This window comes from Primulina huaijiensis, chromosome 18, assembly GCF_012295235.1.
Source record: "Primulina huaijiensis isolate GDHJ02 chromosome 18, ASM1229523v2, whole genome shotgun sequence".
Taxonomy (NCBI): domain Eukaryota; kingdom Viridiplantae; phylum Streptophyta; class Magnoliopsida; order Lamiales; family Gesneriaceae; genus Primulina; species Primulina huaijiensis.
In genome coordinates this window covers 18,739,181-18,751,606 of record NC_133323.1, presented here as the reverse complement: position 1 = coordinate 18,751,606, position 12,426 = coordinate 18,739,181, and the positions used below count along the sequence as shown (strand labels likewise).

At 36.4% G+C, this 12,426-nt stretch overlaps 1 protein-coding gene across 1 annotated transcript in view; it reads left to right on the top strand.

The window, feature by feature from the left end:
* Positions 1–10,391: 10,391 nt before the first annotated feature.
* LOC140964675 (serine/threonine-protein kinase BSK1-like) overlaps positions 10,392–12,426 on the top strand; it is a 6,160-nt gene continuing 4,125 nt past the window's right edge. Inside the window, exons 1-5 of the mRNA XM_073424545.1 lie at positions 10,392–10,953; positions 11,070–11,205; positions 11,653–11,786; positions 11,941–12,046; positions 12,132–12,217. Coding sequence (XP_073280646.1) covers positions 10,654–10,953; positions 11,070–11,205; positions 11,653–11,786; positions 11,941–12,046; positions 12,132–12,217 — 762 coding nt within the window. The 5' untranslated portion in view covers positions 10,392–10,653. The remainder of the gene's footprint in view (positions 10,954–11,069; positions 11,206–11,652; positions 11,787–11,940; positions 12,047–12,131; positions 12,218–12,426) is intronic.

Below are 12,426 nucleotides of genomic sequence, written 5' to 3'. Positions count from 1 at the left end.
TCTTGGCAAGACCCGGACCCCGTGTAGGGGTCCGTGTATAGGTCCGTGTACCCTCGGTCCAAGGGCCACAACTGTACTTTTTCTTCCGAACTAGCAAAAGTGGTCAACATAAAAGTTGTAGCCCTATGTGTTTTCTTGAATCTCCCACTAGTTTCAGGTTATTTGGAGGTATGAGTAAAAAGTTATGCCCATTCTCCCAACATGTGTCAGTGTAGGAACAACGAAACACACGACACACTTCGGGCCACTTTTGGCTCGTCTTCCTTAATGATTTGAACAGAACTCAAAACATGAAAGTTATAGCCTTATATCTTATCTATCTAATGGAAGTAGCCTCACATCAATTGGAGCAATATACAAAACATTAGACTAAAAACCACAACTACTGCCACATTTTTCATACCGTTTCTGCACTTCCATTTCCTATTTGGCTCAAGATCAACTTTCTATTCTACTAATTCAGTGCCATTCCCAATCACAATTATATAAAATAACTCCAACAACGATTCCAATACACATAACCATAACCATTCTAATCCCATTTCAATAAACAACACCATAAACAATAACCATTTAACATAATCTCAACCATTAAATCATAAAACATGATCATGACAATAATAAACCATAGAGATTAACATGATAAAGGTTGGGATATTACAATCTCCCCTCCTTATAAAAATTTCGTCCCCAAAATTTACTTACCGTCGAATAAACTTGGATAACGAAGTTTCATTTCCTCTTCCGGTTCCCATGTAGCCTCCTCGATCACTTGATTACGCCATAGAACTTTTACAAGTCCAATTTCCTTGTTCCTTAGCACTTTAACTTTGCGATCAAGAATTTGAACTGGCATTTCTTCGTAGCTTAGGTTAGGTAACAGGTCTAAGGATTCATGTCGAAGGACATGAGATGGATTGGGAAGATATTTGCGTAGCATAGATACGTGAAAGACATTGTGCATTCGATCCAAGTCCGGTGGCAATGCAAGACGATAGGCTCGGTCCCCAATCTTGTCGAGAATTTCAAATGGCCCAATGTATCGAGGATTTAACTACATTTCTTGTCAAACCGCATCACTCCCTTAAAAGGGGCTATTTTAATAAAAACATGATCACCTACCTCGAATGTCAAAGTCTGTCGACGAACATCGGCATAACTCTTCTGTCGAGACTGAGCGGTCTTCATTCGCTCTTGGATCAATGCCACAACATCCGCTGTTTGTTGAACCAATTCTGGGCCCAACATCTTCCTTTCGCCTACTTCTTCCCAATACAAAGGAGATCGGAACTTTCTTCCATATAAAGCCTCGTAGGGTGCCATTCCAATTGAAGACTGGTAGCTGTTATTATACGTGAATTCAACAAGAGGCAATTTGGAATCCCAACTTCCTGAGAAATCAATTGGGCAAGCTCGTAACATATCTTCAAGAATTTGAATCACCCTCTCTGACTGCCCATCACTCTGAGCATGATATGCTGTGCTAAAAGCCAATTTGGTACCCAAAGCTCTGTGCAAGCTCTTCCAGAATTCAGAAGTAAACATCGGGTCACGATCAGATACGATTGACACAGGGATTCCATGGAGTCTTACAATTTCAGCTACATAGACTTCATCATATTGGTTCATTGTAAACGTCGTCTTGGCCGGAAGAAAATGGGCCGATTTGGTTAACCTGTCAACAATTACCCAAATGGAGTTGTAACCCTTTGGTGTTCTTGGAAGTCCTGTTACGAAATCCATGGTAATGTGCTCCCACTTCCATTGAGGTACCGGGAGAGATAGCAAGGTCCCAGCAGGTCTTTGATGCTCAATCTTAACCTGTTGACAGGTTAGACAGTCAGAAATAAATAACATGATATCTTTCTTCATACCTGGCCACCAATAAAGACGTCGAAGATCTTGATACATTTTTGTACTGCCAGGATGAACTGAATAAGGCGCTGAATGAGCTTCAATAAGAACATCTTTACGAATATCATCCCCTACAGGAACACAAATTCTGCCTCGAAAGGTCAACAACCCAGTACTATTCAAACCAAACTCAGAAACTCCAGTCTAATCACTTTTATTCTTCAACTCTAATAACTGAAGATCCAGTTGTTGTTCCTTTAAAATTCGATCAATCAAAGTAGAGTGAAGAACTAATGCAGATAATTGGTTTACTGTACCTGGAGATACCAGAGTTATTTCGTTCCTTTGCAGATCAAGTAACAACGGTTTCTGAATCATGGAACCCACTAAATAACTGGATTTATGGCTTAAAGCATCAGCAACCACATTAGCTTTTCCAGGATGATAGCTAATGGTGCAATCATAATCTTTCACTAGTTCCAACCACCTCCGCTGCCTCATATTTAATTCTTTCTGTGAAAACAAATAACTCAAACTTTTGTGATCTGTAAAAATTTCACATTTCTCACTGTATAAATAATGCCGCCAAATCTTTAAGGCGAAAACTACAGCTGCCAACTCCAAATCATGCGTGGGATAATTCTTCTCATATTCTTTTAGCTGACGAGAAGCATAAGCGATCACTTTCTCACGTTGCATCAACACAGCACCTAACCCCTGTTTTGAAGCATCTGTATACACAACAAAATCCTCAGTACCACAAGGAAGTACTAACACAGGGGCAGAAGTTAACTTATCTTTCAAAGTTTGGAATGCTTGTTGGCATTATATGGTCCATTCAAACTTGATAGCTTTTCGTGTTAAGCTCGTCAATGGCAAGGCTATTTTTGAGAAATCCGCTATGAATCGTCTGTAATACCTGCCAAACCAAGAAAACTCCGTACCTCGGAAACTGTCTTTGGAATGGACCATTGATTGATAGCTTCAATCTTGGATGGATCGACTGCTATTCCTTCTTTTGACACGACATGGCCCAAAAACACCACTTGTTCTAACCAAAATTCACATTTCTTTAATTTCGCATATAATTGCTTTTCCCTCAATGTCTGTAACACGATCTTCAAATGCTCCCTATGAATTTCTCGTGTCTTTGAATATATCCAAATGTCGTCAATAAACACAATCACAAAAGCATCCAAAATATGGCTTAAAGATACGATTCATCAAATCCATAAACACTGAAGGAGCATTAGTTAATCCAAATGACATCACCAAAAATTCATAATGTCCATACCTCGTTCTAAAAGCAGTCTTTGGTATGTTATCCGTTTTTACCTTTAATTGATGATATCTGGATCGAAGATCGATTTTTGAAAACACAGTGGCCCCTTGCAATTGATCAAAAAGATCATCGATTCGAGGCAAAGGATATTTATTTTTAATAGTTACCTTATTGAGTTCTCGATAATCAATGCATAATCTTAACGATCCATCCTTCTTTTTCACGAACAAAACCGGAGCTCCCCATGGCGAGGAACTAGGACGGATAAAACCTTTATCTAATAGCTCCTGCAATTGCTTCTTTAGTTCTTTCATCTCAGTTGGAGCCATTCTGTACGGGGCTTTGGAAATTGGGGCTGTACCTGGACTTAAATCTATAACAAACTCTACCTCTCGATCAGGAGGTAAACCAGGCACATCATCAACAAATACGTCATGATATTCCTGAACCACTTCAATATTCTGTAATGGCACATTACTGTCCCTATTTACATCTAATACTAAGACCAGAAAACTAGTACATCCCTTGTTCAACAATTTAATAGCTTGCAAGCAATAAATAATGGGAGTACTTATCGATGAACCTAGACCAACAATTGCATTATTCTCATGATCATCAATTACAAATTTCACTGTCTTTCCCACACAATCAATTACTGCACGATAAGCAGATAACCAGTCCATACCCAATATAACATCAAATGCAATCATGGGAATCACAATAAAATCAGCATATAACAATCTCGTACCCATCTGTACCGGACATGCCGTAAGAATACTAGTAGGACAAATCTCATCACCAGAGGGCAACATAATAGTGAATTGTAAAGGCATAATAGTAGGCTCGCGAGATAAGGAGAGCATAAATACTTCAGACATAAATGAATGAGTTGCTCCGGTATCAATCAATGTAAGTGCTTCCTTGCCAGATATTAGAATATTACCTGATATGACTGAAGAATCAGGATTGGCTCCTTTTTTTGTCATCGTAAAGATTCTGCCTTGAACTTTTCCTTTGTCAGAGGAGAGAGGACATTTCTTTGATGTATGCCCCATTTCTTTGCATCTATAACATCGGCCACTCCCAACCAAACACTCGCCTTTGTGTAGCTTGCCACACTTGGGACATAACGGTCGCTCCGTACCCGAAGTAGGCACATAAGATTTATTGCGTTGCTCCATCTTGCCTTTCCCTTTGTAACCACCTCGAGTACTAGCGCTTGTCCCTGCCCCTCTAGCTTGAAAAGCTTGCCTTCTCAACTGCCGCTCTTTTTCAATCTCTTGTTCATCGTGCTCGGCAAGTAAGGCTCTTTCAACGATGTCTTGATAAGTGATCACCTTGGCCATATGAACATCCCTTCGAATTTCTGGTTTCAACCCACAAAGGAAGTGTTCTCCTTTGTCTTTATCATTTTTGGCAATGAACGGAACAAACACACATCTTTCTTCAAATTTCAAGGTATATTCAGCAACAGACAAGGAATCTTGCCTCAATTCAAGATACTCTTTCACTTTCTTAGCTTTTACTTCTCTTGAAAAATACTTGGCATAAAATAACTCCTTGAATTCCTCCCATTTTAACTGACGGACATTAACAGTCACTTTAGTAGCTTTCCACCAGATGCGGGCAGCTTTCACTAGCATAAACACAGTACAACTCACTCTGTCTCGATCAGTAAACTTCAGATAATCAAATATAGCCTCCAATGATTTAATCCATTCAAGAGCTACGAGTGGATCAGCACCACCGAAAAATTCGAGAGGGTTCATTCGCCTAAATAATTCATAAGATCCCCCTTCGGCGCTTTCCACTCTACCCTGCTCTCTTTCTTGACCATGACCCTGAGTTGGTTTGTGAATGCTCAGTAGCTGTTGAATGTGCTCACTATGCACTTTTGCTTGTTCTTTCAATAGCCTGCTAAACTCATCTACCACTTTGGTAGTCCTATCAGTGGTAGGGGTCCTATCATCTCCTTCAGTAACCTTTCGTTTAGGAGGCATTTCCTACACATAAGCTCACTTTAACATAGATAGGAAAAAAAATATATCAAGAACAATGGAATAGGATCAACTCTCAATGTTAAAATCAATAGATGCAGGATCGAAAACATACCGGATTGTCCTAGACAGAAGACATCGTTGAGGCAATAATCATGTGATTGGCCAATGACATGCATGAATTACTATCATTCCTTGGCTTTAATTATAGGAAACTTCATTGAGGCAATACATCAAACACTTGGTAGGAACAATGAGTTACTAGCTCCTTTGTCATGGAAATGCTTGAACAATGAACATATGACAATATATAGATAAACTATATACCAATGAAAGGAGCTAATTATCAATAAACATGGCTTATATACATATATTCATCATGTGAGCACAAGGAGAAGTTTCTACTTACAACCCACAAGCACCTGGTTGTTATGATCACCTTGAAGGAGTTCCTATAACATAATACATGAATTCAACTATTAAGCCATCAACCAGACCATCAATTGCCTTCAATTCCTTAAACCCTCTATCAACTTAAGAATATAAAATTCTTACCTTGTAGCTTGAAATATAGGTAGGAGATACAATAATTTCACTATAAGAACCCTTGAATTTGAAGTAGAAATTGAAGGGAAGAAAACCTTGAAAGGAGAAGGCAAGAAACGATGGGAGAAGGAAAAGAACGGAATGACTTGGGTAGAAACATCTATACTAATCCATAAATAAGCCTTCAAAATACACCAAAAACGTGTTTTCTATGCCATATACACGGACCCCGTGCCTCCCTCCATGTAGAGGTCCGTGTACACACGAGAAATCACTCATTTTTCTTTGCAAGACCCGGACCCCGTGTAGGGGTCCGTGTACAGGTCCGTGTACCCTCGGTCGAAGGGCCACAACTGCACTTTTGCTTTCGAACTAGCAAAAGTGGTCAGCATGAAAGTTGTAGCCCTATGTGTTTTCTTGAATCTCCCAATAGTTTCAGGTCATTTGGAGGTCTGAGTAAAATGTTATTCCTATTCTCCCAACATGTGTCAGTGTAAGAACAACGAAACACACGACACACTTCGGGTCACTTTTGGCTCGTCTTCCTTAATGATTTGAACAGAACTCAAAACATGAAAGTTATAGCCTTATATCTTATCTTTCTAATGAAAGTGGCCTCACATCAATTGGAGCAATATACAAAACATTAGACTAAAAACCACAACTACCGCCACATTTTTCATACCGTTTCTGCACTTCCATTTCCTATTGGCTCAAGATCAACTTTCTATTATACTAATTAAGTACCATTCCCAATCACAATTATATAACATAACTCCAACAACGATTCCAATACACATAACCATAACCATTCTAATCTCATTTCAATAAACAACACCATAAACAATAACCATTTAACATAATCTCAACCATTAAATCATAAAACATGATCATGACAATAATAAACCATAGAGATTAACATGATAAAGGTTGGGATATTACAATAACAGTTAGAGGATTTTATGATGGCATCGTAAATATACTGAAATAGAAACAAAATAAACTTAAAGAACTATTTTAAAATATTTTGTAAGGCATAAAATATTATTTTTTTATTTTTTATGAATTTCATCCCACTATTTTGACATTTTCACCACTCTTTGATGAAAACGGGAAATCAGATATCCTTAGTAAGTATGCAAGGCCCGATTGCTAAATTATAATCTTAAATAATATCAATCAATTACAATTTCTAAAAGGTAGAGCCCAATTGCAATTATTTGAAACCCTTACGTAGTTTTGCATCACGTTTGATAAAGGCTCACTAATATGATGTTGTTTATCTTCATGTGTCGAGCTCGACCTATTAAGGTTGAATCTTAGTGGACAGTCGTCATGAGATCCCAAATTATCTAGGCCAAAGTCATGAAAGTTTCATGTAATTGACATCAAGCATGTCAGTGGAAGTCACAACTTTTCGAAGTCCAAACCTCCCCAATTATTTAGGCCAAAGTCTGACCACGAGTGATGTTTATCATGCAACCACTGTTGATAGAAGACAATGAAATATTACACTTTTTTTTTAAAAATTTTCCTTTTAGTGGATTTGATTTAAACTTTGAATCTCATCCAAAATAAGATATTTTAATTTTAAAAATTTGCCTTTTCATTAGTTTAATAATCTCATGGCATGTTTCTTTGTATGTTCATTGGATTCACGCAACTCTTATTATTATATTAATAATAACGAACATATTGATTATTTATAATATATCATATACATTATAAATAATAAATGATGATCGATAACTGAGAGCTAATTGATCCATATTAGCCAATATGATTATATGTCCAAAATCTATGCAAATGGAGGGATGCAAATGTAATATTACATAATTTTTCAATATTTTACATGTGTTCAATCTTCAAAATTCTTGAGGATTTGGGCCATTCATCTTCATATCTCGATCTCCTAATAAATCTAATATTTACATCAAATTTTCTTGGCACATTGGGAGACAAATTTAAGGGTGAGAACGAACCATAAACCAAGATCACTTTATATAATTATCAAAAAATTGAAAACAAAATATGTAAAATATCCTAAAATACACCTAGCAAATTGATAATGGCTCTCGATCATTATTTTTCATATAATGTCATATATTATATTAAAGCCATAATATCATATATCATCAACAAATCATGTATCATGTAAATTTATCAATAACCACCATAAATAGACATAAATTAATAAGTTAAATAAAAGCTTTTATTTAACTTCAATTAATTCATTAAAAATTAAATTTATCGTAAAACACTTTTAACTATAAATAATTAAAATAAAATTCTATATAATTATTTATAAGAAAAATTTCATAATTTTAATAAAATTCTTTTTCAATTGTGGATTTGATTAAATTTTCATAAAATTTAAATTTGACTCAAAAAATTTTGAAAAATTCAAAAATGACTTTGAGCCCAAATAATTTGAAACTAAAAGGGAGCAGAGCTACTCGAGACACTCTTGGGCACCTTAACGGTCTGCTCGCCCGTTGCACAAATATTTCGGGCAGCTGTCGGTGGGCAGCGCTTGTGCAGATTGTGAAAAAAGTTTTTTTCAAAAGGGTCCTGGGCAGTCGCCGCTGCCCAGATGTGCAGGCATGTGTGCTTCCCAGAACTTTTCCCGGCGGAAAAAAAATATTTTTTTTTGTTTTTGAAAAACAATTTTTTAGGGGCTGTGATTTCCGAAAAATTCTTATGCGGATAGAAATAAATTATTCAACACGATTTAAACAACAAATCATACTATAGAGAAACCTTGTCTGTACCGTTTTCTTGCACCCTAAGCGTAGCGAAAGTTTAAATTTTTTTGACGTTCAAAACGTTTCTTGGGCGTTGTATGAAATAAAAACATTCATAGGGCATTTAGAATATTTATCTTGTGTTTTAAACACTAAAAACCAAACTATTTCGGATTTTAAGCAGAGATAGTCATTCTTGTAATTCTCTATGAACTTATCGTCCTCTTCTTCGATCATCAAATCAAGTCCACGTCAGAAACTTTGTTTCTCGTGTAGATCACACTAGAGATATAAATGAAGTTTGCGTCGAGATTAGATCACCGGAAGTTTACAAGTCCGACGAAGTTGTGGCGGCGTTGGGACGACGCACAGTGGAAGGATTAAATAATGGTTACAGTGTAGATGTATTAAATAATGGTTATTTAATAACCATCTACACACACACACATATACACACACACACGCGTATAGACATATATGTAAAATTAAATAACCATTATTTAAAATTTTAATTAATTAAATTATTTAAAATTTTAATTAATTGTTAATTAATTGATCAATTAATTAATAAATCTAGACACTTCTATAATATTTCATGAGAATCATGTACCTATAGTAGCCACTCTACTTACATTATTATTTAATTAGTAGATTTTAAATTCACTAAATAAATAATTGTGAACTCATTATAACAAGGATCAACGATCGCACTGCGTCGATGTATCGATGATACAAATTTTGTTCATATAATGAAAATTGAAAATTTCGAATGACAAAATTTCCACTGATCCATTTTTTTCGGCTCCCAGTTTTGTGAACTCATTCTCTAAAACAGGCAGTTCAACTCTTCTAACTTAATTTGCAATTAAGCTATCTTCCGCGGCTTTTATTACATGAAATCAACTTATAAACTCTATTATAAGCAATATTTTTCTCCATCAAACTACAGTTATCAAATTCAACTCCCTGAACTTGACGATCTCAACGAGAACACAGAATCCAATACTTGTGTGACCCTCAATGGTTCATGGATACATCTTACCGTGGGTTCACAACTTCATGTAATTCAAAATAACATTTATTCTTATTCGGGCTTACCATAATTAGCCTCATTCTTTTCATCAACTACTTGATCAAGAATATCATAACTCAAGTTTGATTGCACCCATTGGATCATGGTAAGAGCGTCTAGTAGCATTACCTCATGATCTCCTAGGTATCACTAATAATGCATGCAAAAACTTTAAGTTATGATTAACGTACAGTACGGTCCTTTCAACTCATATATCTCGATCAAATCTGCAACAATTGATATATCAAGAATTGCAAATGAATTCAATAACGATGTGATATATCTTTGAGCAATAATAGTGACATGATATATGCAATTGAGGAAACACCTTTCTAAAATGAACATGTCTTACTCTGACCAGATATTTCTTGCACTATTAACTCATCATATTACATAAGACATCTTCAACTGTAAGCATACAGTGAATCCCCGATTAGAATACATTGACTCTTACATATTTCGAAAATATATCCAACCTCGCTATCTGTAACCACTTGGAAAGTTCGAGGGAGAGTTGTTCAGTATATCATCAAATGATCACTCATCTGTATGAACAGACATATTCATACCCTTACCTATAAAACATGGTGTTTACATCATAAATGCTAGTCTCAATTAGCTCAAGTGACCTTTATTTTATTTTAGACAGCTGCTTCGATTTGGAATATGTTTATAATATATGACACACTTCTTAAAGAGATTCATGATTTTAAGTTGCAATGCAAATATCATGATACCTATTGTATATTCAAAAAATTTATATATACAAGTATACATATAAAATAAATATCACAATTTATTAAACAATAAAATATTATTAAATACATATTGTTTTTATATATCGAAACACAAATTAGTTGGCTGGAACCTATTGAACTAGATCATTTGTCAAACAAATTAATTCCCAATCCCACAAACCCTACAAGTTATTTGATTTGGGCACCACCCTCTTCCCCATAACCCGCGCTCACGTACTACATCGAGTCAAACCATAAATTTTTCGCTGTATTTTACAACAAGAATTATCATTTCAGATGTAATTGAAGTGGAAATGGATATATAGCAATGCTTCTGGGTCAAAATTAATCAACTTATCACAAATATTTGCTATTAATGCGTAAGAATTTCGTGTTGGAGCTGAGTTAACTCGACTGAGTAATGGGCTGCTGCGAATCGAAGGAGAATCCGCTGCGCGGAGCGGAGAAGGGTCAGTGGCTGCAGCAGCATCACGGCCACCGTCGCTCCTCGTCTGTTAACGGTGGGGGGTCAACTGGGTTTGCGGAGTTCTCACTGCCGGAGCTGAAGTCGGCTACCAACAACTTCAGCTCCGAAAATATTGTATCGGAGAGCGGAGAGAAGGCGCCTAATGTCGTGTATAAAGGCCGTTTGCAGAACCAACGGTGGATTGCTGTGAAGAAATTTACCAAGTTGGCGTGGCCAGATCATAAACAGTTTGCAGTATGTATAGCCAAAATGCTACTCAAATATCTTCTTTCCTTATTTTTAGTGGGGATTCAGTTTGGGGCTTATCGGTTTAGAATTATTGAACGTGTTAAACTGTTTGTGTTTGAAAGGAGGAAGCAAAGGAAGTGGCGAAGCTGAAGCACAAGAGGCTGGCGAATCTGATTGGATACTGTTGTGATGGAGATGAAAGGCTGCTTGTAGCTGAATTTATGCCTAATGAGACTCTTGTTAAGCATTTGTTTCACTGTATGTTCGTGGCACTTTCGGACGGTTTTGATATTCTTTCTTTTCCCAGGCTTTGAGCTGTAGCTGTGGTTGTCATTTTCTACTTCAAAATTTAGAATTTTGCAGGATTTGATTAAGATTTGACATTTGCTCAAGTTCTGAGGGTCATAAAATAGTTGAATTTGAAAGATTATCCAACATGTTATTTTTATGTATGAAGTGCATTTCTTTGGTCATTCCTTTCTTTTTTAGGTTTAATTTTCAACTAATCTATCCAAGAAAACCCAACACTCACGCCTCATAAATCTGTGTTCCAGCATTCCGTTAGGGGAGGCAGTCTGTTTCTTTGTACCAGCACCGGCATCTAAATTGTTTGCTAATATTCAATCACCGGTGTATGTTTTTTGTAAAATTTTGTCCATAACATCCATCGTGACCTTCCTATTTTATTCTTTATGCTTTTTGCAGGGGAGAATCAAACCCCTGAGTGGGCGATGCGTCTCAGAGTTGCTTTGTACATAGCTGAAGCCTTGAATTATTGCAGCAACGAAGGTCGCCCACTCTACCATGACTTGAATGCCTATAGAGTTCTCTTTGATGAGGTTAATTAGTCTTTTTTCTTTAATCAGCGCTTTTGTTACCCACTAAATAGGGTGATAGGGATAATGTGCCTTGCACCATGCTCTTTTTCCCCTTTCGATGCTATTTTGTCTAGGTTTTTGTAATGCAAGTGCTGAAAATATTTTTTTCCCACAGAATGGTGATCCACGTCTTTCTTGTTTTGGATTGATGAAAAATAGCAGGGATGGTAAAAGTTATAGCACGAACCTTGCATATACACCTCCGGAGTATTTAAGAAACGGTAGATCCTGTGTTTTGTTCATGTGTCTATTTCTTGAACTTCAGGTTGCTTTTTAGATTTAGCTTGAGTTTGTAATCTCTTGTAGGTAGGGTAATTCCAGAAAGTGTTGTGTTCAGCTTTGGAACAGTCCTTTTAGATCTTCTTAGTGGAAAGCATATCCCTCCAAGTCATGTAAGTTTTCTAACCTATCTCAATCTGGCTTGCTGCTTTTTAAATCAGCTTTTAACTCTACGAAACTATCATTTACCTGCGGCATTAACTCATCAGACTTTTCTAGGCAGTTGATCTCTGCTTATTACAGTTATCAGAAATAGAAGATTTTGAAAAAATGTTCTCCTCGTGGTTATGATCAAATATGCTAATTTATGTCTTTGCTTATC